This window comes from Dermochelys coriacea, chromosome 18, assembly GCF_009764565.3.
Source record: "Dermochelys coriacea isolate rDerCor1 chromosome 18, rDerCor1.pri.v4, whole genome shotgun sequence".
Classification (NCBI taxonomy): domain Eukaryota; kingdom Metazoa; phylum Chordata; order Testudines; family Dermochelyidae; genus Dermochelys; species Dermochelys coriacea.
The window spans coordinates 12,576,305-12,602,116 of record NC_050085.1 but is presented as its reverse complement, the minus strand read 5'-3'; the positions used below and the strand labels follow the sequence as shown (position 1 = coordinate 12,602,116).

General features: G+C 40.3%; 1 protein-coding gene across 1 annotated transcript in view; it reads left to right on the top strand.

The window, feature by feature from the left end:
- UBE4B (ubiquitination factor E4B) overlaps window positions 1-25,812 on the top strand; it is a gene marked incomplete at its 5' end in the record, with an annotated part of 54,886 nt that extends 29,074 nt beyond the window's left edge. Inside the window, 18 exons of the mRNA XM_043499808.1 lie at window positions 2,399-2,482; window positions 4,103-4,159; window positions 4,936-5,052; window positions 5,139-5,237; window positions 5,782-5,895; window positions 7,005-7,203; window positions 7,801-7,939; window positions 10,193-10,292; window positions 11,199-11,326; window positions 11,685-11,783; window positions 13,213-13,448; window positions 15,195-15,321; window positions 16,305-16,449; window positions 19,151-19,285; window positions 20,020-20,211; window positions 23,081-23,255; window positions 23,873-24,019; window positions 24,503-25,812. Coding sequence (XP_043355743.1) covers window positions 2,399-2,482; window positions 4,103-4,159; window positions 4,936-5,052; window positions 5,139-5,237; window positions 5,782-5,895; window positions 7,005-7,203; window positions 7,801-7,939; window positions 10,193-10,292; window positions 11,199-11,326; window positions 11,685-11,783; window positions 13,213-13,448; window positions 15,195-15,321; window positions 16,305-16,449; window positions 19,151-19,285; window positions 20,020-20,211; window positions 23,081-23,255; window positions 23,873-24,019; window positions 24,503-24,564 — 2,355 coding nt within the window. The remainder of the gene's footprint in view (window positions 1-2,398; window positions 2,483-4,102; window positions 4,160-4,935; window positions 5,053-5,138; window positions 5,238-5,781; window positions 5,896-7,004; window positions 7,204-7,800; window positions 7,940-10,192; window positions 10,293-11,198; window positions 11,327-11,684; window positions 11,784-13,212; window positions 13,449-15,194; window positions 15,322-16,304; window positions 16,450-19,150; window positions 19,286-20,019; window positions 20,212-23,080; window positions 23,256-23,872; window positions 24,020-24,502) is intronic.

Genomic DNA, 25,812 nt, shown 5'->3' with positions numbered 1-25,812 from the left:
TGCTTTGACCTGGAGTGTGTCTAAGATACTGTGGGTATGTATACATTGCAGCTGGGATCCTCTCACGTGTTAGCTGTACTCAGGCTAGTCACTCAAGTTCAGATCCACAGTGTTGGGCAGGGTTGTACTCAGGTGGCTAGCCCATGCTCTTTTTAGGATTACTCTGGGAAATTCTGCGCCAAAAAATAAAAAATTCTGCACACAATTTTCAAATTCTGCAAAATTTTGCATATTTTATTTGTCAAAATGACACAATATAATCACACCAGTTTCAATTATTTTTGGTTATTTATTTCAAAATACCTGTCAGCAAGTATGTCTGTAACAATACAGACAACAAAAAAGAGTCAGAAAATGTTTTTTGAGAAATAGATTCCTTACTAGGCATATTAATACAGAACTCAGAGTAATAATTCATTTAAACTACAATACAGAACCGTATTTCCCACACTGCTCAGAAGCAGTGCAAATGCTTGGGGGAGTCGGGTAAAGAAGGTGCTGAGGGAGAGGGACGTAATTGCTCGAAAGGAGCCTGGGTGTGAACTTGGAGGGTTGTTGGGTATGAGTGAGAAGTATGGAACAGGGTTTTTTTGGGGCGGGGGGGACAGTTAGGGAGCTTCCCCCATACAGACCCTGGCTGACCCCTAGCCTTTCCCATTCAGTCAAGCACATCTGTCCTGTCCCCATGTGCCTGTGCACCCGTGTGTCTCTCCACCCCTTCCCTATCCCCATTTGTCTCTTTGCTCCCACTCAACAACTCCCCTGTCCCTATGTGTCCCTCCCCCCTTCCCCCTGTAGCGCTGTTCTCCCCTCCCCCTTTGCCCATGTGGCCCTGCACCTTCCTCCCCCTGTGATGCTGTGCCTCCACTCTCATTCAGCCCCTGCACCGTCTGTCCTCTTCCACTAGCCCTTATGAGCCCCTGTGTGGCCCCCCCAGCAGCCCCACACTCTGTCTCCCAAGCTGGCTCGCTATGAAGAAGGCTCTGCAGGCTCTTTCTCTTCACTCACTGGCTGGAAACAGCTGTTGTGGTTTATCGCCACAGCGCCTGCTGGTGGGCAAAAGGTGGAACTGCAGCAAGATTCCAGCCGAAGGTTTTTTTTTCTGTGCAAAAAATTAAAAATATGCACAGCTCATTAATTATGTGCATGCACAGTAGCACAGAATTTCCCCAGGAGTATAGCCTGCTTGCTTGAGCAGAGCTAACATGTATCTGTCCTCCCAGGTTGGGAGGCACACTCCAGCTGCAGTGTAGACATACCCTGTCAGGGAATGGCTATGGAACATGGTTAAGATCAAGATTGGAACCATGCCCCTAACTGGATTAGGGAACAACCTTGTTGTAATCAGGCTCCCTAACATGATTTGATGATTTTATATCTTTATCCAAGAGACCCAGTACAGTTCTATTTGGGTTCCAGTGGTCACTCCTGTATTTTGTAAAACAAATATTTGATTTTTATTCCAGAAGGAAAAATTCGATATATGATTGGGCTCTGGTAACTGGGTGGTGTTGCTTCTTGGTTCATCATTTTCTCCCTTCTTCCTTCCTCCTTTGTAGTCAGTGACTGCTGCTGTTTTGTTTATGCCTATCACAGTATTAAAATTTACCGACACAGGCATAAAATCTACTTGTCCCAAAAATACTATTCTGCTGTATATAATCACTATTAACTCCAAGTTAATGGGTCAATAGAGTACTGCAAGGCTGGGCTATCAAGCTCTTAAAGGAAGCCCCAGACTCTTTCTTCTTGGTAATAATCTCTCTTGTATTTTTATATTACATGATTTCCACCTGTGGAGAGTTTGCTAGATCAAGTCCCTAATCTTGTTGTGGCTTTACCATTGTTGATCAGCTATAGTGTGTCTCTATGTTCCACTAGCTCTATGACCAAGTCCAGATTAGTGTGGTGTTTGCATTGCTAGAATTTTTTAGACTATAATGTAGGTTCTTGGCACTGACCAGGAAAACTTTTCAAGTGCTCACATGTTTGGAATTTTTAATTGTTTGTACAAGTGAATTCTCATGTACAGACATCAAGTTGATCTATCATTTACACTGTATTTGGATGTGTTGAAGATTCATGCCAGATGCCCTTTTCAAAATGTAACCAAAAAGATGTTGTCTCACGGGCTGAACTTCATTGCCTTAAGCATGAAGAAACTGGATTCAGGTTGTTCTTCTAGGTTTGCTCCTCTTTTTACATTTAAACATTACTATTTATTTTGAAATAACTTACATAAACTGACAGAACAGACTATATATTTTGTTTCCTTCTGTGGACATATTAGTGTTTGAGATGTGAGCAGGGGTTTCATGCTGCCCGGGGCTGTGGCTTCACCTATGTCTTATTGGTTCCCATTCTGAAGTGTATAAGTAATGTACTTCTGTTTTTACAGATCTTTATCCCTATCTTACAAGGCCTGGCTCTTGCTTCCAAAGAGTGCTCCCTTGATAGTGACAATTTTAAATATCCCCTTATGGTAAGGACTATTCCTTTTTAGCAGCTCTTGCTTTAAGATACCCAATATTTGATGCAGACTCTGTTCAAAGTAACTTTAATTAACCCTGTTTTGGCTTGCTTCAAATGTCTTATTGAACATTGACCTCATGTTGGAAATTTCAAGTGTTATCAGGTGAGTAACAAAGAGTAATAATGACCAGCTGGAATCTGTGGCGCTCATAGTGTCTCAGGCTTAATGTACAGTAGACTTTATGCAAATTCTATTCAAATGTTTATATCCTGGTGATGCAGATGAGAGATGTTGTCTTGCCCATTAGTGCACATGCCATGTGTTTTAAAAACTAAATAAATCCCTTACTTGTTAAAAACCCTAAATTATCAGAAATGGAAAAAAAAATGTAATATACTTTCCACTATTTACTTCTGTTTGTTTTTTTGTTTTTTTGTATTGCTCTCAGCCTAGCCAATTAATGTCCATTATTCTATAAACAAAATGAATCGAACCCATGGCTGTCTACTGTAGGAAACTCATGGCAGTCTGACCACTGAAAAGTGACTTTATTTTACTCAATAGATCAACTTCCAATGTATCTTTGAGGCAGAACTGCTGATTTACTGACACAACCAAACTTTTATTCCTGTAGGCAACATTGCTGAGCCAAGTACAGATATAAAACAGCAAGCAGAATTCTCCTCTATCCCATTTATTGTAAATAAAATCAGATTGCAGGATCTCTTACTGATGATTTTTTGAACCAGAAAAAGGACTGCTTCAGATCTGGGTTGAGTTTGCACTTCTGCCAATTAGCTTAAACCACTTTGGGACTTAGCAAACTAAGCAAATTTGATGTCAATGATCCACATTTTAAAAAAAGCTTTCTCTGCTTGTTCCATGTTAGCCTAGTTTCAGGCTACCCCAAACTTAAATAATTTGAACCCCTTGTGAAATTCAGCTGTCAGCTTCAGCATAGGCTAACAACACTTGCTGGAGTCTCTTTTGCAGAGCCTTGAAGTGGGAAAGGGTGGAATAGTAGTTTACTTGATACACTGTAATAGAAGTATGAAAATATATAATACAAGGAGAGGAACATGTACAAGCTTACGTTATTTTTGCATTTTCAAAATCCTCCTTTATAGCCTCTTTATTTCCTTCTCCTCTGCAGTTTAGCTTGAGTTAGAGACTGTAGATAGGATTCTTTGTTTCAGGCCTCAACATTCATCTGACGATGTTCCACTTTCGGTCGGAAGACAAAGGCCTTCATGTGTATAGGAGAGTAGCTCTGTTTGTTACTCTTACTGACTCTTGTATGGCAGTTTAGGAGTTCACCAACATCATTATGTATCGAACAAGCAAATAACTTGCTCCGCTAATTTTTTTAAAAGTGTGATATTTGGCTTTCGTGAGGCAACTTGAAAAGACATAAAAGCTGAGATAGTTGCAAGGTGTGCATCAGCATATTTAGATCCTGTTTCCTTCGTAGACAATTAATGTTTTACCATTGACTTAACTGGAGCAGGATCTGGCCTTTTAAGCATTCTAGCATGTTTATCTTTTCACTGATAGCCAGGGTGCTCTAAGAAATGCACCTGAACGAACTGTCGTTGGTTTTTTTTTTTTGTTTTGTTTTGTTTTTTACAGGCATTATATGAACTGTGTGAAATCAAGTTTGGGAAAACGCACCCTATATGCAGTTTGGTAAGTGTCCGCACACCTAAACGTAACAATTTCTGCTACATAATACTTAACTTCTGCATAGCATTTTTGTTTTCAAAACATTCTGGAAACATTAGTTATTCTCACAACACCGTTAAAAGTTAGGTAGGTGGTATTCCTATTTTACAGTTTGGAAACTGAGGCACATAGAAGTCTCTTGCTCCAAAGCCAGACAAAACGTCCGTGGCTTCCAGTACTGGAAGCCATGAACTCATGGTTTCCATCCTCATATCCAGTCCATTAGGCCTACCTCATCTCTAATTTGCATGCAGTTCTTGCTGATGGCATGGTTTATTCTTTATATTCTTTGGCAATACCAATCTAGTTGAGAATTGCATCCATTAGATGATGGACCATCCACATTTCTTCAATAAGTTATTTGGGCCAGAGACTCTTGTTACGTGGTTGTGTAGCGTCTTGCACAATTGGACCCTCATCCTCATTGGGGGCACTCGGGAGCTATGGTATTTAATAGTAAGCAATAATTAAGATCTGTCCAAGGAAGAACAACGTCAATAAATTGAGTTGCCTCCCCTTGAGAAGAGAAATAACTGAAGTTCAGAGAGACATAAAACAAATATTGCTTTCTTAGCTTTCTGAAGCACTACAGACTTCACTATTTTGCTACGAGTGTGCTGGGATGATGAAGAATCAACAGAGTGAAATGCAAATAAGGAAAGAAGGCAGTGCAGATTGAAAAATGTCAGTGATTTGGCTGCCCTGTCAATGTCTTCCTGTTCCTTTTTTTTTTTTGGTAGGTCGTTTCTTTGCCCCTGTGGTTGCCTAAACCTGTAAGTCCAGGTGCAGGACGAGAGTTGCAAAGACTTTCTTATCTTGGAGCTTTCTTCAGTCTCTCTGTCTTTGCTGAAGATGATGTAAGTACTATGCTATTTGCAGTCTCTCATCTGGAAAAGAACCCAAAAGATGTGTTTGTACTCCTTGCAATTTTTTTTTCTTTCAGACTAAAGTGGTTGAAAAATATTTCTCAGGGCCTGCCATTACTCTTGAAAACACGCGGGTTGTTAGCCAGTCATTGCAGCATTACCTGGAATCTGCAAGGGTAAGTGTCCTGATATTTAATTGCTACCAGAGGATTTTTTATTTTATTTTATTTTTTTTACATTTTTGGTTTTTATAATATGGGTGAAGAGTGTTTTACAAAATATAGTCCATCCACTAAACAATAAATTAGTTAAGAAGAGGGGGAGTGAAAACCCAGCAAGAACAGTTTAACCAGAGAGCCACAAAATTGGAGATGTTTCTGTAAGCCCCCTACCCAAACCGAAGGAATATCGGTACTGTTATCACCAACTATTGATTATTCACAAACTTCTATCAACGTTCAGTTCTTGTGGGTGAATGAGTAAATAAACCTGGTACCTTTCCATAGTGATTATGTTGTCATGATTTTTAAGCTATAATCTTGTGTAGATAACATTCTTCTGTCAATAAATATTTTTCGTACCTGGGATAGCTGCGTTCTTTACAAGAACACTACAACAGAATAGTAGATTCTGTATAATACTTTGAATATGCACGTGTCTCCGTGCTGCTGTTTTCATGAACTTGCTGTTCAGTGACACAATTTTCACTTAAAATTTCAGCAAGAACTGTTTAAGATTCTACATAGTATTTTGCTGAATGGTGAAACTCGAGAGGCAGCTCTCAGTTACATGGCAGCTGTTGTTGATGCCAACATGAAGAAGGCACAGATGCAGGTAAAGACTGAACTTTATTCCTCTGATTCACAGATGTAGTTAGCACAAATAGTTCTAACAGAAGACAACAGACATTCTAGGGCCTGAAGCAACCAGGAGTTCCATCTAGGTCATTCTTTCAATATTATTTTTCCGTACGTTCTTTTTTTTAAATGAATCTAGTTTGCTCACTTTTCTCTGAGTACTGAAATACCTAAATTTGTTAGTACACGAGTTTGTGCCTTTTTATTGATATATGCTCTTCCTGGCTGCTTCCACCAACTGATTGCAATGAAAACTTGTTTTCTCCCCCAGTTAACAAAGTGCCAAGCACTCACTTTATTTGTGGCTCTTGTAAATTTGAGTAATCCCTGGTGAGAATTGGCACAATTCCACTGAAGCAACAGGGCTGATTTTTTTGGTCATTGGTTGGTTAGTTTTTGCCTTGGTATAACCTGGTTGTGAATCCTAAATGTGTGCAATTTGAGGTGTCAGTGTCTCGAAGTCCCCATTTTCCATAGAGGCAAACATTTTGAAACTATTTGCAGAACTGTTTTCTTCAAGTTGAAATGAAAAACTACTGGAAACGTTGCTTGTATGGTAAAATTTAAGAACTGAAGCTTCGCTACTTGATGAATCTTTCTTGTTCCTGGCTGTCCCTATGCTAAAAAATTTAAAAAAGTCTCTTTGAGACTCTTTCCCCCTCTTTTCTCTCCCCTAAATATGTGCGTTTAGTACTCATAACAATGACTGGTGTTGGATATACACAGGGCAGGGAAATGCTGTTAACAGTTACAGCTGCTCACATTCTAGTTAGCCTTAGAGGTCCTGATCCTTGTTTTGTTTGTTTTTTTTTAACCATGCATTGTGCATTAGCGATGGATGCTGAAATCCCAGGCCTGCCAACTGCAATGATCTGTTGCCTGCTGCTTTCTTCTAAGCCCTCTGTATTTTCCACCAAATGCATCCGATGAAGTTAGCTGTAGCTCACAAAAGCTTATGCTCAAATAAATTTGTTGGTCTCTAAGGTGCCACAAGTACTCCGTTTCTTTTTGCGAATACAGACTAACACGGCTGCTACTCTGAAACCTGTCAATTCTAGCGTACACTTTCTCTCCCTTGTCTTGCAGACTGATGATCGGATGGTGTCTACGGACGGTTTTATGCTCAACTTCCTGTGGGTGCTGCAGCAGCTTAGCATGAAGATAAAGCTAGAAACGGTTGATCCCACCTATATATTCCACCCCAGATGTCGCATCACCATCCCAATGGATGAGACAAGAGTAAAAGCAACAATGGAGGATGTTACAGGCTGGATGGCTGAGCTTTGTGAGTAAAGAGCATGCATTTTCTACCTTTTCTTCTGGTATTAGGGATATTCCAAAATATTCACTACTGTAAATGTTTTGCTTGGGACTGTCTGTTGCTTTTATAGCTTGTTTTAAGACTGCACAGAAGTGAGTTATTCGAAGTCTGAGCACTAATTCAGGGGTGGCCAACCAGTGGCTCCAGAGCCCCATGCAGCTCTTCAGAAGTTAATATGTGGCTCCTTGTATAGCCACCGACTCCCAGGCTGGAGCTACAGGTGCCAACTTTCCAATGTGCTGTGGGGTGCTCACTGCTCAATCCATGGCTCTGCCACAGGCCCTGCCCCCACTCCACCCCTTCCCGCCCCCTCCCCTGAGCCTGCCGTGCCCTCGCTCCTCACCCCTTTTCCCCCAGAGCCTCCTACATGCCACAAAACAGCTGATTGGGAGGTGCCAGTGGGTGAGAGGAACTGGAGCTGCTGACGTATTACTGTGGCTCTTTGGCAATGTACATTGGTAAATTCTGGCTCCTTCTCAGGCTAAGGTTGGCCACCCCTGCACTAATTCATGTAGCTTTTTTCTTACTCTCCTTCATCCTGTTTTGTTCTTTTTTTTGTAGACAGGGATCAGTCTCCATGTTCTGAACCGAAATTCCCAACAGAATGCTTCTTCCTAACCCTGCATGCCCATCACCTCTCCATCCTGCCAAGCTGCCGCCGCTACATCCGTAGACTGCGGGCCATCAGGGAGCTCAACAGGTTAGAAGTTGTGTTAGTTACTTAGCATGTGTTCTACAGTTTTCCCCGCCACCTTGAATAGTAGGTGCTTTCCTATGTATGATTATGGTTCTTGCAAATTTGATGGAAATTAAAACTACAACCTAAGTAAATCCATGCTGTGGAGTATTGGGGAGTTTTATTGACGAGTCAATCTGCTGCTTTGATAGCTCTTGCAGAGTATTTTGTGTCTGCAGGTTCTGGTTGTGCTAATGTGCAATGGCATCAGTCGTGAATGCGGTTTCTAGATAGGATCTCAAACTCTAGGGGTAGTCCTAGAGAGCACTAGACAGTTCTTGAAAGCATCATAGGTTGTACAGAGTTACAATGTTTTGATAGTTTAAACTTTGTTGAATAGTAAGTGGTATGATTGGGGATGTCAGTGCTTTAAGCCTTTTGCATTGCTGTGGAGGTGAATGCACATGTACCTCTGACATGCAGGTCATTGTAGTGGTTGCTTGATGAGGAGCATGGCATCTCCTATGTCTGGGATGTTGCATATCTGCCTGCAGAGCAGGTGTTTATCTGTTCCTTGTGGCTACTGTGCTGTTGGTGGATATCAGATGATCTCCTTCTTTGTATAAAAGCTTTCACAGTGAATTCTAAGGTAACTGCATATGTAATTCAACTACTGGTTAGCCATTTTAAAAAAACTGCTTAAGTTCTGACGCTGACATGAAGATGCTTTTGTTTTTCCTTTTTCTTGGCATGAATCCAAATAAACTTTTTATAGCTGCTGGATCTCTAAACCTCAAGGAACTTTCTCAGTTAAAATAAATAAGAGCAGATTGCACAGCATCAGTGTTTTCCACTATTTATAATTGCATTCACTTAGTAAAAGTCCCTTGACATTAAGATGGCAGGTTTGTTGGAGGATTTTTGAACTTTATTTACAGTGTAGACCTACAAAAGGTTAGAAAAGCTGTAGACATCTGTGTGAAAACAGTCAACACATGTTTTACACAAACAAGTGTTTTCAAATAAACCAGATCCTGGATTTAAAAAAGGAATCACTCCTCCTTTTTTTCCTTATTTGGAATGTAGTGTTGTCAATCATGAGTTATTTCCATGCATGGTCAACACTTACCAGGAAATGCTTAGCCCTCTGTAAACTCAGGCCATATATTTTGATGTCGCTAATGAAAGAATTAAGGTCAGATGATAATCTGCAGCAGATGGAGGCTGGGGTATGGAGAGAGACTAGTTTACATCCAGGTGTGGTAGGAAATAGAATCATAATAGTGTAGAATATAAAATCTAAAATACATTAAGATTAATACAACATACACAAAATATTAATCAGCTGCTACTTTAAATGAATTAGGTCCAAATGATGAGACTTGAATAGCTTCGTGTGGATGATGTGACATAGTCATTGCACTTAACTTTTATTCCGTGTTAGGTCTAGGCTGACTGTGACCATGGTGGAGGGGGCAAAACTTAATCTTTGTTATAATGATGGGCCTTGCACTGAAAGGGAGAGCATGAGAAGTTTTCCCATTTTTTGTGCTCTTTCCCCACAGGCTTGAATTGTAATGGGGGTTGTGCAGGGGGAAGGGGGCTGCCAAGAGAAATCTTTTATAGAAGGAGGTTGAGAGAGAGGTGCTGGAAGTGCATTTGTATCTGTCCTACAAAGGAGAGGAAGGTATTTTGAACCGTTCCTGATACCAACCTTCCTATCTTCCTCTAGTAGCTTCTGCTTTTCATCTCTCTGCTCTTACTTTGGGGGGTGAATGAGATATGGCCTTTGCTTGCCTGCCTGTCAGATGTTCTGGATCAGCCTTGCTCTAATACAGGGTTACTGTTCTTAATTACATGATTTTAACTTTGCTTTTTATAGAGATTGTGAATTTGGTATAAACCAAGTATTTGAAATGTGATAAAATGATGAATGTGTCTGGAGGGGAAATCCTTTTCCCCACTGTCTCCCCAGTCATATTTTTTTGCTGTGGTTCTTGTTTGCTTAATGGAGTCATCAATCGTGAAACTAGTGTACTTAGTGTATCCCAGCATTTGGCCTTGAAGAAGATTTTTGTCTTCCCTTTCAAAAGATGCAAGAGCAACTTGCTGTCCTGATGAATGTGAGGGATAGTTTCTACTAAGGTGATGAATTTTGTAATCTCATTTTTCTTTCTTTCCAAATTTGTTTCCTTTGTAAATTGAAATTAGGTAGAGTAAATGTTTTACCTGCTGTCCCCTTTACTGTCACCACTAGTGATTTCATGTGGTTTACAGAACTGTGGAAGATTTGAAAAACAATGAAAGTCAATGGAAGGAGTCTCCTCTAGCTACCAGACATCGAGAAATGCTGAAACGTTGTAAAACACAACTTAAGGTTTGTAACTACTTAGGATGACAATTAACTGGCCCTGTCAACCTGTGTGGTGGTGTGGTGGTGGTGGTAGTAGTAGTGGGTTTTTTTTTTTTGTTTTTGTTTTTTTCCAACTGAAGAGGTGTGCTAGCAACCATGTTTTCGTAGATGTTGGAAAATATCTTAAGTGTATAGGAGGATTGTTTTCAATATATTACACTGTTGTATGATACCTGTTGACCTAATAACACTATATAATATGCACAGTACAATACAGGATGAGACTGCTTAGCACTTATAGAGCAATTCAAAATATAAAAGCAGATGACAAGTCAGTTCTTGCAACACCTTCTGAGAAATGACAATGTTGCTGTTTCCATTTCTCGGATGGATAAATAACGGCAAAGAAGGTGAGTGACTTGCTCATGGCTTCAGACAATTTCTATTTAAACTGGATTTAGAACTCCAGAGCTCCTGACTCTGTCCTGAGCTCTTTACAAAGTAGATGCACTGGAATCCTTCATTATGAATTTCAGTACCCTGTTTAATCGTTGCAACTGTACATGGATGGCAGTTTTCTACTCTGTACCATCTAGACAGCTTTTTCTGATAATTTCTCAGATCTTCTAGCTTCTTAACTCTCCTGTTCTTATTGTTGGAGTGTTTGCTCCTTAACTACAAGTCAGTGAAGGTTTTCTCCTTGTGGATCTAGTTGAGTTGTACTCATCTGTCTTTATTGATATATATTGGGGGATTTTTTTAAGTGTCCTGTTCTTTGGGCCATGATAAAATATTGTGTGTGGAGGGAGGGGCAGAACTGTCTTAATTATTGGGAGTGTTGAGTGGAGTGGATGGATTTGATCTTTATACTGTGTTTCTTGTATCTTGCTCTTGATTAGCCTTTTGTGTGCATCTTCCCTCCTCCTGCAGAAACTGGTGCGGTGCAAGGCTTGTGCAGATGCTGGTTTGCTAGATGAGAACTTTCTGAGGAGGTGTCTGAATTTTTATGGTATGGTGATTCAGCTGTTGCTTCGAATCCTCGACCCTGCCTACCCCAAGTGAGTTTCAGGGCTGGGTGTGTAAATCACTATCTCAAATATCTGATACCAGCTGTCTCTACCTCAACATTACTACCTCCTGGGATTCCTAAATTTGTGATTGCTTCTTTTCAATGAATGACTGTTTTTAGACTGTAAGTCTGATTTTATGTTGTTGTTTCAGTTACAGCTGTAAAATCCTGAGTTATGTTTTGCTAATCGGAAGTGCTGAGATTTGAATTTTAAAACTTCAAATATTTATGAGGATATTTGTAAAGGGCCATTTGGCAATTATGTAGGAGAGTGCAGAAGATATTATTTAACCCTGATATTCTGCTGTCCTCCTTTTAACCCTGTCATTGTCTTTTCTATTCCACAGCATAATACTGCCTTTAAATCCTGATGTCCCGAAGATGTTTGCAGCACTGCCCGAGTTTTATGTGGAAGATGTTGCTGAATTTTTATTTTTTATTGTACAGTAAGTAAAGTCATGTTTTGAGGCAAACTATTATGCTTCCCACATCACAGATGGTGTCCTTGTAATTGTCTGTGGACTCCCCTCTCTACAACTGAAAACCAGTCAGAACTCTGAGCTAAGTCAGTTCTAGCGGAAAGGGAGGGACTAATAAGAAAATGTTCAGTGATCAGTGATTCTCTGGAGGGGAAAAAGGCAGAAAAAGAAGAGTGAGGGGAAGCAAACTGGTGAATATCAGTTGCTTAGACCTTGCAGGCCCCGCTGCATGCATGTCTGAGAGGGTAGATCAAGGGTTTGCTTTAGCTGTGCTTTTTTCCCCCTCTCTCTGGTCTTTTCCTACTTCTTGGGGCTTTTTATCTAATTGTCTTTCATTTCTCGATTTTTTTTCTTGCTTTTGTGAGTTTCTGTCCCTCTTTCCAGCTCACTAGAAGGCTGCATGCTGCCTGGGCAGATGGACTAAGCATCTGTTGGAGACTCCATACGGCTACGCTGGTTTCCTGTTGCACAAAGCTGTGCACCATGAGAGCCAAGAAGAGAAGCTTGTGGCAGTGGGCTGTTGCAGTTGCATGCAGCCCTCCACGTATTAGCTGCTTTTGTTGCTGACTGACTGCCTTCGGAGTCATTGCAGAAAGAGGAATGGGGCTGTGGACATGGCTTTCAAAGAGCCAATTTCTGCTTTACCCACAGGCACAGGAGCGTTTTTGCAAAGGAGATTGCCTTACTCTAGGTCTGCCCCAATCTCCTTTGCTGCCCATGTCTCTCTTAGAATAGTCTGTAGGGGGCTCACCAGTGACTCTGCCCTCCAGAATGGGAAATGGTTTCCTAGACTATTATAAATTGAATGTAGTACCACATGTTAAAAAGGCAATTTCTCTTTGATATCTTAATAAGGTCTGAGGTATTCACCATCTCTAGAGCAGTATTAAAGATAAGAAATGACACTCTAATAAACAAATGCACTTTAATTTGTAGATTTGCCAGAATCACATTAACTTTTAAGATTTACCTCATTAAAGCTGAATATGGTTGTTGCCTCAGATTTGTGGGTCCACTGGTGTTCATAGAATTCAAGAGATCTCAGTCATTTTCCTTCTTCAACCCCATGTCCAGCCCCTGTCTTTCTCACAGTGCTTCAAAAAGAGGCAGCAGTTGTCCCTGCATGCCGAGGAGGTAGCATTAAAGTGGCACTTGAAAGTAGTGTTGACGCCATATGAAATGCAACAACTGATTGTGGCTGTGCTTCAGAGGTGGTCCCAGGAAACTATTATTAGCAAGAGCGCCTAACATAACTTAATCAGAATTTAGTTTCCATAATGACTTATGCTTTTGCTAGGGCTAACAGGTAGTCTGACCTGAGTTGCCTGAGACAAGTATGTAGTTGAATCCTTTACAGGTTTTGCTTTTTTTTTTCCCTCCTCTTACCTCTCTTCAGATACTCTCCTCAGGTGCTTTATGAGCCCTGCACTCAGGACATTGTGATGTTCCTTGTTGTGATGCTGTGCAACCAGAACTACATCCGAAACCCATATCTGGTAGCAAAGCTGGTGGAGGTTATGTTCATGACAAACCCAGCTGTTCAGCCACGGACACAGAAGTTCTTTGAAATGATTGAGAATCATCCTCTCTCCACTAAATTGTTAGTTCCCTCGCTGATGAAGTTTTATACAGGTAAGATGTTGTGTTTGCAGGGTATTGATCAACACAGTGAGGGATGAAAGCGTTGTAAGGCAAGAGGTTCTGTCAGTCGGCTTAGGCTCTTTATTAAAAAAAAAAAAAAAAAATCAAGGGCAGTCCTTTGGAACATCTTTAGATGACGCCTTGTTATATTGCTTTCTGACAGTCTTTGTGCTGCTTTATTGTAGCTGGACACTAGCAGTGCTGCAGTGGCACTTTAATTCCAAGGCAGGAAAGGTTTTTTTGTTTTGTTTTGTTTGTTTGTTTTTTTCCATGTTTGGGGAGTGGGAGGGGGCGCTTGGAGCTGAAATTTTGTTGTGCATGAGCTTGTAAGTACCCTGATAGCCACATAAACCTTGGACAGCCCTTGTGGGCTCTGACTCTGGGATGTCATCAGTCCCCTTCAATCCCCTCTGATGTCCCATCTCTCCTAGCTCCCTTTTGCTTTTCAAACATACATCCCAGGGATCCAGTGAGTCTAAGTGGCCTTTTAGCTATCTCAGCTTCAAATCTACCATGATCTGCCAGCTTTATTGCACTGTGGAGCACAGAGTCATAGAACATATAAAGGTTGAATTGAATAGGGTAGCAAAGGAATTATATAGTCCTACACACATGCTATTTTTCTTTTCCTAAAAAAAAAAAAAAAAAAAACAAAGAAAAAGCCTACACTAATACAATATGCTGATACTTTAAATGCACAAAAATTAATTCATTTGAGTGTTCTGGCTTCTCCTTTTTTTCAGTTTTTTTCTTGCTTAATATCATTAATTGGTTACATCCTTCTGCCCTATTCTGTTGTATGTTAATGTGACCTTAACTTTTGTACAGTGCTACTTACTCTGGGATGGTCACTACAGCAGAATAAGTGTATAGTATAATCTCCACGCAGTTCAAAGTTCTCTCTCTAGTAAGCATTTATCGACTACACTGCGCATATTTTTACCCACTAATAACCATATTATTTTTCCCTGAAAAACATCAACCAATCAAACAAAAAAGCCCCCAAGTAAATTAATAAAATCTAAAAAAATCAAAACCAAAAGCAGTATGCCAAAAAGGGAGAAGAACCATACACCCCAGGAGGTACACTAGAGATTTCATTATTGCTATTGATTTTACATGGAAAGTGGCCAGATGCTGTGGTGATGAGCAGAAATATTAAACCCTGAGAGACATGGATATTCTTAAATCAGATTACTATACATTTGAAAGGGATCTACAGTTGATGTAGAAACAACTCAATTTACTGATTTTGGGACGGGGGCAGGGTGATTTAAATATTCAACATAATGTTGAGGTAGGTTTTTTTTTTTTTTTTTTTTTTGTATTCAGTAATTGAGTTTTTTTTTATGGGTCTCTATATTTACTTCAATTATTTGTCTTTACCATCTAACACATTGGAGAGCCCAAACAATGTGGGTTTTTTAAAACATGGAATAAAAGTAGTATGTAGGTATTCTTCTCCAAAAACGCTGCATCATGAAACTTGCTTTCCTTTGAAAGGAAGGTTGATTCTGAGAAATTAAGTGAAGGATGCCCCTTTAAAATGGGGACCAAATTGGAGTTTTACAAATGTATGATTTATTTTTTTGCAGCTTTCAGCTGTACCTGACCTATTAGATTGAGGGGGTGGGAAGTGTGGTACATAGGTTCCTAGTAATCGGCACAGCATACTGGAGGGAAATTTTGATGATGGGGTTCTAGTTTTAATACTGGGGTCTTCTATTTTCTTCTCAGATGTTGAGCACACTGGAGCCACCAGCGAGTTCTATGACAAATTTACAATCCGCTACCATATCAGCACCATTTTCAAAAGCCTTTGGCAGAACATAGCTCATCACGGCACCTTCATGGAAGAGTTCAAGTGAGTAAAATGTTGTAAATGCCAGAGATAACTGCTTAGACACTTGCCTTGGATTTCTGAATTGTGGAGACCACTGGAGTAAGGAACTGAGGCTGATCCCTCCAACTAGAATATGTAGCCGAAGAGCCAGACTACTCAAAGATATTTAGCTTCAGAACATGAAAAAAATGTACAAGACCCGTAAGTGCAAGAGGAAAACTTCCCCCCAGTATATATTTTCAAATGTGCCTCCCTATGATGATCTGCATAATGCTTGCTTCTCTGTCATGTTGGAGGGCACATCTTCTGCACTCTCCCCATGCGTTGGTCATGTTATGCCACAAATACTGTGGAAAATGCTTTTCTTTTAGTCTTTCTTAGCTGCTACCTTATGCTTCTTCTGAGTGTTTTCCTGAGCTCATGGTGGTGATCCCAGTTGGGAACCACTGTGTATTTTTCTGAGCATACTTCGTTTCCAGTTGTTAATGTCTGTCATCGTGTTGTAGTCCAAATGTGCAGAGACAGGGATTATCCCTTTCATCCTTTTATTCCTGCTGCTGGTCTGTCCCAGATTCCATTTCCAGACCCTGGTGATGTTTATTTGGGCCTCTCTTGTGAGTTCCTAGATATTTGACAATGTTTCTGTCACTGGCCAACAAGACCTGCTTTGTCCATTGAAGATGGATTTTCCCCCCTCCTGCTTTATTCTTGTTTAGGCTCTCTCTTGCTCTTACTTTGCTATTACTGTCAGGAAGGGGAAGGATACCTCGTTTGATCAGTCCCAGTTTACATGATTAGGCCTTTCCACTATAGCCATTCTAAACACAGAGGAATGTAGGGTGCCTCTGGACTCTGGTTCATCTGGCCTGTGGAGTGGGGGAATTAGTTATTCAAACTGTGGTATGAAGAAGGAATGTTGCTAGTGCTCCAGACTGAGGGACGTGTTCTGGATTGAATGCTCCTGTTGTACTGTGCAGCGATAAAGGCATTTTAATGTTTTCCAGCTCTGGGAAGCAGTTTGTTCGCTATATCAACATGCTGATAAACGACACCACTTTCTTGCTGGACGAGAGTCTGGAGTCCCTAAAACGGATCCATGAAGTTCAAGAGGAGATGAAGAACAAAGAACAGTGGGACCTGCTGCCTAGGGTGAGCATGTGTTTGTTTTTTTTTCCTCCCCCCACAGTACCCCTTCCTTTTGTATGCTAGGATTTCTTTGGCTAAGGGTAGCTCCAAAGAGCTGCTCTTGCAGAGCTGCCCTTGGAGATAGCATTGCTTGCTGCTACCATGGTCAGGGTCACTTTGGGCACTGCGTCCTGAAAGAGAATCCAGGCTGCAGAGCTACATTAGGGGGGAGGGTATATAAGACTTTTAAGAGATTGTGTATTTAAAATACTAAATGGAGAAATTGAGGCCTTTAATACTTTTTCAAAGGAAGTTCTAGAAGATGCCCACCAGCTGAATTCACTTCAAAGAACTGTTCCAGCTAAGAGCTTTTTTTCTCCTAATGTATTGAGCTCAAAGCAGACTTTGGGATGGAAAGAAAGAGAATAAATTTCAGGATTCAATGTCATTATACAATATTTGTATGCATTCACCCACCAATGTCAGATATTTTTATACTGAGGTTATTGATTTAAAAAATCTGAAATAAAAAAAATACATAGAAAGGGAAGATCCATTTTGCAGAGTTCCTTTCAGATAAGAATGTTCTAAAGTCTGTATTTTCCCTGCAGCGTTACTTCCTCTTTTTGATACAGATCAGCGTTAGTTACCCTAAAACTTTCACACAACAAGAATGTGGACAGATGGCTCAGATAGAGCACATGAGTGCAAATCTTGGAAGTGGATAATCCTTACAGTACAAACAGTGTTGCCAAAAAATAGAGCATTAAAGTCCAATGTAAAGTAGGCAGCTGGATTATTCTCTTCTTAAATAGTCTTGGATAAACTTAAAATTTACTAGGATAGTAAATGACTGTATGCAGTTGTCCTGGGATTCACTTACCATATAGTGGTGGAAATATTCTGCATGGTTGTAATCTTTGGTGCTTAGGTGGCTGCATGTGTATGTGTGAAGGAGAAGATTGAAGTTCCATTTTATAGTTGCAGTGGATTATCTAGTTGTAGACATGTTGTCTGTGATGTTTGTCACAGTGGGAAGAATACAAATTACTATAGTGTGTTAAAAGTTAGAGAGAGAAACGACCTTTTAGATTAGCGTCCAGTCCATTGACAAGTGCAGGATATAATCCCCTGATAAAAGATTTACCAAATATTAAACTGACAACTGCACTTGGCTGTAGTCAGCAACACTGTCTTCTTTTCATATTGCAGCAATAACTGTAAAATATGAATAATGCTATACAAAGGGACTGTAAAGAGGGCTGCTTTAGTATGTAAATATAAGGATAGTGTAAAAGCTGATGGGTCTGGAAATTAAGACCATTTCCTGGTCATCTCTTGTGCTATTTTCATAACATTTGTATTGATTAAAACTACTTTGTCTTTGTTTCAATCTAGAAGTGGCTCCAACACAGCACCCTGTATGGAATTAGCATTTAGAACTCTCTCTCAGGGTTTTGGATCAGCAGAGGCTGATCTAGCCCTTGGCAGGTGGGGGGATAGCTCCCTGCCTGATGAAGGTCTCAAAGGTCCAACTGTTCCTCACTTTAGATCTAACTTTCCTTCTGGACTTCAATTACTTAGTGTCGTTCTCACATTTGTTGTTGTCACCTAGTGGAACTCCCTATATGAGGAATGTCTATATTCCATGTTGATAATTGAAGTCAGACTGACTGAGTGTATGATTGTAAATAACATTCTTCCATACAACTTGTATGGAATTAGAGTTGGAACAGTTCTATTTGTCCTCCAGTCCAGCCCCCAGCTAGGGCAGAATAGTTCACTGTAATGTATTCTCCAGCACTTTTTTGTCAAGTAGTTTTAATAGAAGATTCGGAGATCATTAATAGGTTGTGACATATATGTCATGAGTCATGTTTCAAATCTAGAGGAACTTTACCTTTCAAGTGTCAAACAGCATGACCTCAACACCTGACAGTCCTGTAGGAGCTTGCTGCTAATCGTTCAGAGCTGAAAGTTGTGCAATAACTCATCCACATGACTTTCTGTGATTTACCTTTCAAAGATGTGTGGATCTGAGAGCCCTTATGTCTTCCCCATAAAAGTAATTAAGAAAAAAGATTCAAAGTGAAGTTCTGGGTCAGCAAAATGACTCTCTAAAAAATCACCTTCACAGCTTCTGCTTCATGTGTTCAGTCAGAATCAGGTTTGCTCTTCTGAAGCCTTTATAACAGTTTACTACTGTTAGCATGGCAGAGCCATTACTAGGTGAAGGAGTGTATTGGTACATCTAAAGAATTGTCCCAATTTTAGAAACTTTATTACCTGTGTTAATGAACAAGCCAGAAAGAACCCAGCTGACTCTCAGCTCCAACATTGACTCTGCAGTGCTGGTATTTGGGATGGGGGAGAAACCTAACCCACCCTTTTAATTGTACGTTGAGCAAATTGGATATGGAATCAGTGAGACTCGCTAAACATGGGACCCCACCACAATATCATTTGTACAGTCCTTTTTTTTGAGTGATACAGCACTTTACAGCCTTGATACTATCCACTTTTACACCCCTCCACCACACCAGACTTTTGTCTAGGACATGCTACTGAAGGGGAGCTGTACCTTAAATAAAGGAGCAGCTTCTTAATACAACTTGAACCACAGTCTGTCACTCTGCTCCCTGCCAAAAGGATATTAGATCATGTCTGTTTAGCTATTGAGTAGGGAGTTATAAGGACTTGTAATTGTGGCATGTTTATTTTCTAGGACCAGCAACAGGCTCGGCAGTCTCAGCTTGCTCAGGATGAGCGTGTCTCTCGCTCATATCTTGCCCTGGCAACAGAAACTGTTGATATGTTCCATATCCTTACCAAGCAGGTTCAAAAGCCTTTCCTCAGACCTGTAAGTATAAACTGTTCTGCTCTAGTGTTCCTCATTGCCTGGCTGGTTTCTAGCTTCTTTAATATGTGGGTTGGCTCTTTTTCTTTACTGGATAAAATCCTGGAGATAAGCTGTAATGTTATCCACAGTGCACTGAAATCTAATTCTAAGCATATGTATTATTGGTAGCAATGATTTGGTGCTATAAAATGCATTTCCTTAGTCCCTGAGATGTTAATGCTGCTTTTAGACATGTCATAGATTCCCTCTGTGTTGGGATTATAACAAGCCTGTTACAATGATGCCAAGATTGGATGGTAGGAAGGGCATTCTAGGATTTACGTTTGTGGAGACAGTTTCTGTCCTTCTGGCCTGAGAAAAGTCACCAGGATTGTAGCACTCTGAAGAGGGATGTAGGCATGTGATGTTTTCATCTTGTCACCAGCAGAAACACCACCTGGAATTATATTACCAACACTTTTTTTTTAAATGTGTATTTTTGAGCAGATGTTCACTAAAAGTTGCATGGTTTTCTACTTCATATGATGAATACTTGAGTTTGGATATAAGTATAACTGCTTGGAGAAATAGCAGTCAGGAAAGGCTCACCGTGTGAAACTTATGAAACCGGTGGCAGTCTTCCTGAAGAGAAATCATAGTCTCGAATTCCTGAGCCAGATGCATGTGGGCCTTAAGGTGGTGTCCCTTCCCCAGTGCCTCCTCGTTTTCATTTGTACTTTATTTTGACCTTCTAGGAACTTGGTCCACGATTGGCTGCTATGCTGAACTTTAACCTTCAGCAATTGTGCGGCCCCAAGTGCCGTGACCTGAAAGTTGAAAACCCTGAAAAATATGGGTTTGAACCAAAGAAGCTCTTGGACCAACTGACTGATATTTACCTGCAGTTAGATTGTGCTCGCTTTGCTAAAGCAATTGCTGACGACCAGGTGAGCTCCAGAAAAAGAGGTGGGTGTGGTGGTGGTGTGGGTAAACAGAACTGGCAGAGCTTTCCAGAATTACTCCTGGAAGAGCTTGCCCACTACCTGTGCACTGCCAACCAATCTCCTTCAATTTACTTTCCGTGATTAATCTCTGCATGGGCACTCTTTTCTCCTTTGAGATAGATACGTTTATAAAGTGATTTGCAAACCTATAGTGCTATATAAATAATACATAGTCGTTCATAGAATATATGTAGCACTTTACATATGCAGAGCATTTTACAAACATTAACTTTTAGCTGCTTAGCCTCCTATGTGAGGTAGGAGTAATAGTAGTATTGTCCCCACTTTAGAGGGGAAACCAAGGCACAAGAGTGATTCTAATCATGCCTGAGGTCATGACCACACAGATGGTCTCTGGCAGAACTGGGATTGTGATCGAAGGGCCTCTTCTCACAAATCTAGGCTCATTCCTCTAGAACATAGTTCCTTCCAACAGTAATCATTAGAGTGACACTTCTATGTTTATAAATAGCGTTGTGTGTGTGATCGATCATATAGGTAAACTATGGCTCATCTGTAACCTTGGTTCCTTGTCCTGTTGTCTGAGAGTTGAAAGGACAAATGTTGGTCCAGGGTTTTGTTTTGTACAAAGCCAAGCTTTTCAGAATCCAAAGACCAATAGAAATGTTTCTAGGGCTGCTTAGAATTCTGATGGAAATGGTTTTAAAATAAGTAAATATTCCCCTTTGAGTGTGCTCCTCCAAGCAGCAGAACTGTGGAAGTGGCTTGATTGATTTCTCTCCCCCCCGCCCCCCCGACTAGGCTGAGAAATACAGGAAACTAACAGTATAAATGGAGAAAAGTAAATTGGATTTTTAAGCTTTTTCCATTCTGATGATCTCACATGGTGTCAGTAATGTAGGTAAAAAGATGCCTTTTGTTAGCTATCTATAACTTCTAAATTGACAGTGTCCCTTTAACACTATTCCAGTTCCTGCACCAATATGCTTTATTTTAGTTTGTCACCACCTTGCTGCTATGCATTTGAGTTGTAATTAGTACAGATGAGTTAATGTTGGATAACACAAAGTGGCTTCTCATTTAAAAAAAAAAAAAAGTGGGGGAGTGACTAGCGTCTTGGCAATAACAGGAAGGAAAATCCAAGAAAACACATGATGCTGAAATAGCGATTGGGTAAAAAGTATGTTCTAAAAGGTCACCTGTATGTAGCAGAGATGTTCTAAAGCATTTTGTTGGGTCTCTTGATTTGCAATCCTAGCATGTAGAAGAAATTTAAAGAGCTTCGCCAGCCCCCAGGCACAGTTCCATAGTTATGTTCTCCTCTCCAGGTTGGCATGGAGTTTGGGTGGGCACACTGTGTCCTGAGCATTGAATACAATGTTTCAGTGAGATCTGTAATACAGAGTAGAGAATTACCACTGTGTTTAGAACAAATTCCCAAAGAAAACAGAATCTCGTAAAACCCAGTATGTTAAATCGTGTTTGTTGCTTAACTCGGTCTCATACTGCGTAGTTTAAATAGGTGTTTGTTAAAAGAGGGCTTTTAAAACTATGAAAATAAATTTTAAAAGGCTTATTTCAAAGCCCAGCACTCTGAAGTTACATGTAGGTGGCTTTATAGTCTCCAGAACATGAGCAGTTTGCAAAAGTTCTTGTATATAGCTTTATTCTTAGTTTTTGATTAAACTGATGCATAAGTCAGTTGAAGCTGTAAAGTATGCGTTCTGCCTGTGGCAGGTGTAGCTGCGCAGTTCTAGAAGCAGTGTGCTGCATGGTGCATCGAACTGGCAGGCTCCCAGCAGGTACCAACTCCTTCACTGAGACTTCTTGCTAATTTTTGCAGCAGGATTTTTAAGGATCATTCCTCTTCTATCTCTTCCCAGAATTGTCTTCCACTGTGTCACAGATAAACAGATCATCAGCCTATCCCTTATAGCAACTGCATGCCCATTTTTAGCTGGTGAATCTGATTTTTTTTTTCCCAGTGCACCTGATTACCAGTATCATGCTGGTGGGTGGGCTAGATATTCTGTGCTTTCATCCTTGTTTTCTAGATTTCTCCAGTGTCATACTGATTCCCACATCCCAACACTTGCATGGCATGTAACAACCCTTGACAATAATTATAGCAGTTAATAATTCAGAAAAGCCAAACTATAGGTGATGTTTCCACCAACATGTGCGAATTCATTTCTGTTTGTATTGTGCCTTGTGGAAAAAGATGACTCTATTCTAATCAGTTAAGTTATCCCACTGTTGCAAGGCAGGGTGGGAGATTTGGGCACACTGCTGTTCCTCCTTACTGCATCACCTTGTGCCATGATCATCTCACAAGCAAATCAGGGTTGGGATGAATCCATTATTGGAAGAATACCTAAAAGAAATGATTGGGTGAGAGTAGTGGTGATTCAGTCGATGACACTCTTCCCTCTGAAAGCCTGTGTAGCTGAAGCTGCCATCCTTTTAGATGAAATAGAAAATATACCACTTGTGTTCATAGTATGTGTCACAAAAGTAAGGGTGGTAAACCAGGGATTCTGAGTAAACACCAACTCTGACAATTAAGTTTGGCCTCCATAAACTCCTCTACAACTCTAATTGGATACAGTACTCTTCATTTCCTATCCTACATAGATACACAGTGGTCCAGAAGCTGCACTCCATCCCAGAGGTGGCTACATTTCAGTGCTCAGTGAAGTGACTCCTATATACCTCTTGTCTACCTCACATTCGTGTTAAGGCTTAATTAGTTTATTTTTATGAAGTGTTTTAAGATCGTTAGATGAAAGATGCTGTAACTGAGCAAAGTTGTCAGTAGTTCACATTTTCTCCTTATGCTGCTTGTTTGCAGAGGTCCTACAGCAAAGAGCTATTTGAGGAGGTTATTTCAAAGATGAGGAAGGCTGGAATCAAGTCCACGATAGCAATAGAAAAATTCAAACTACTGGCAGAGAAAGTGGAGGAAATTGTTGCCAAGAATGCCCGTGCAGAAATCGATTATAGTGATGCGCCAGATGAATTCAGAGGCAGGTTGATTTTTTTAAATAACTTTTTGGGGGGAGTGCAGTTGCTTAAAGTATATATGATATGTATAATTTAGACCTGTGATTTCTAATGGAAACAGCCTACTGTTCTCTGTAGTCCTGAATCTTCCACCAATTCAGTGAAAACCGTTCAGGTTTGAGTGAAGAGAGCAAAGTTGTTCAGGGACTTATTCATACCTAGCCATGTGCTTAGACCAGCTTTGCAAACATGGGTCATAAAACAGTACAAGATCTCTGAGAGCATAGTGAAATGCTCGCACTTTACACTTTGTTCTCCTTCCGAAGTTTACATGAATGGCCAGCTCTGCATTCTAGGGCAGCCTTCATCCCAGCAATTCCCCATTTCCAGCAGCAGTTGCCCACCTATATGAGATCTAATCTGATGGTGCCTTCACTCCAATTCTGGATCTGTTGGCAGGAGACACCTAAGAACGCTGCTTTTTCTCCCTTTGGGGTACCGTGTCACTTCAATAATGTATCTGGTCCTCAATGATCCAGAGAGATTCTCCAGGTCACTTCTGCGCTGTGAGGCATCAGGAAATCACTTATTTTTTTCCGTTTCTTTAATTTAATTTCATAAGCTTCATCTGTCTCTTCAGATCCACTCATGGACACTCTTATGACCGATCCTGTGAGGCTGCCGTCTGGAACGATCATGGACAGATCAATCATCCTGCGACACCTGCTGAACTCCTCCACTGACCCCTTCAATCGGCAGCCACTGACAGAAAATATGCTAGAACCAGGTAGCTCTGCCTTTTATTGATGGAGGGTTGTACGGGTATGTCTCAGACTTCTGTAGGGTAGTGTCATAGCCTGGATAGAACAGCAGTCCAGTTCTGCCCTCCCCACTCTCAGCTTTGGCCCCGTGTCTCTCAGAAAATGTCTGTTTTATTCTTTGCGGTCAGTCTTTGTATTTTTCCCTTCTTTATCTGAATGAGTCCAGAGCTCCCACCATTTAGGCTAATGCATCTTATAATGGTAGGTAAATATTATTTTCACTTCGTAGATAGATAAAGTGAGGCAGAGAGAGATTAAGTGATTTGCCTGAAGCTGCATGACAAATTCATTATCAGTGCAGAAAATACAGCTCTGGGGTTCCCTCTTCATTCTCTGTCCTAACCAAAGGACAGCACTATTTGTCCTATAGTGGTTTCTCAGTTTAATGTTTCTATAACTTCGCAAATTTCACATTAACTATTTAAATTTTTTTCTCTCTTCATTCCAAGTGCCAGAACTGAAAGAGCAAATCCAAGCCTGGATGAGAGACAAGCAGAACACTGATCATTAAAAACTCCCTTGCAGTGCACGCCAAGGCCAATGAGAAGAGCAGGGCATGGACTGATGCAGTGATGATGGTGCATATAATCCATTGGAAGCTGAAGACGGAATTAACGTTCAGGGTGCCCACCACCACTGACTTGTAATAATGACCAGAAGCATGTGGACGAGAAGAAAAGCAGCTTAATTCTTGTACATATATTTAAGTCGTAACAATGGTCAATAGTGTGGAGGACAAATTAGGAAGTTTCTAATGTTACAAAACAAAGTCCTTGAATATGTCACAATTTGGGGGTTTTACAGCTGAATTATTTTAGCAAAAATGAATGGATCAGGGCAGCATCCCTTCAACTTTATTTTTTACAGCCAGATATTCATTAATTTGATTGTGGTTAGAACCTTGGACACTTTGCTGCTAAAATAACATTTTTCCCTCCCCTTTATCCCCCAAAACCTGCACTGCTGTCTTTCTTTTTTCTTTGTAATGCAAACAAAAACAAAACTCCACAGTGAAAATAGTCCTTCCCCTGCCCCAGGAGAACATATTCTGTGAGATAATTGTGCCTGCAACAAAGTGTTAATCTTGGGATCGTATTTTTATATTATACATATTCGCATATTTGTTTTTTAATTGGTGTTAGCTGACACAAGAATAATAATTTAAAAAATTTTTGACATACGGATTTTAAGTTCTTTGAGATGTCCCTTTTCTTTGTGTTGAATAGAGAAAATCTTGATGCTCTGGTATTTTTGAAAAGCCTTATGATAGAACATGTTGAAACAGCTGCTACCAAGGAGGTGTTTGGGAATGCCAGGACTTCAGTGACTTAAAATAAATAAATAAATTCTTTTAAAGCCGGAGACATAGTATGCTAAGTGACAGTTCTGAGCCGTGACACTTCGTCTCCGGAGAGTGGATCCTTTTATTCTTGGAACCTGTAATTTGGGGTGGGGGTCATTTTTATGTTGCGTACCAGTTTGTATCCATGGCTTGGCCTTACCAAAGCAAAAAGGGTGCAGGAAATGTAGAATTTTTTTAAAAAAAAAAAACTAAAAAACCAACAAAAAACATTTTTGTATTACTGCCCCCTGCTTAAGATACTTGAATTTCCTTTTTAAAAAGGATTTGAAACCGCAGTGTTTTAAAATTAAGCCTGTAAAAAAAAAAAGTTGTTTGTTTTGTTTTTCGCTGACAGTGTCCTCTGTTCAGTTCCTGACTCTTAAACTAAAATAAATGGTGATACACATTCGCAAGGAA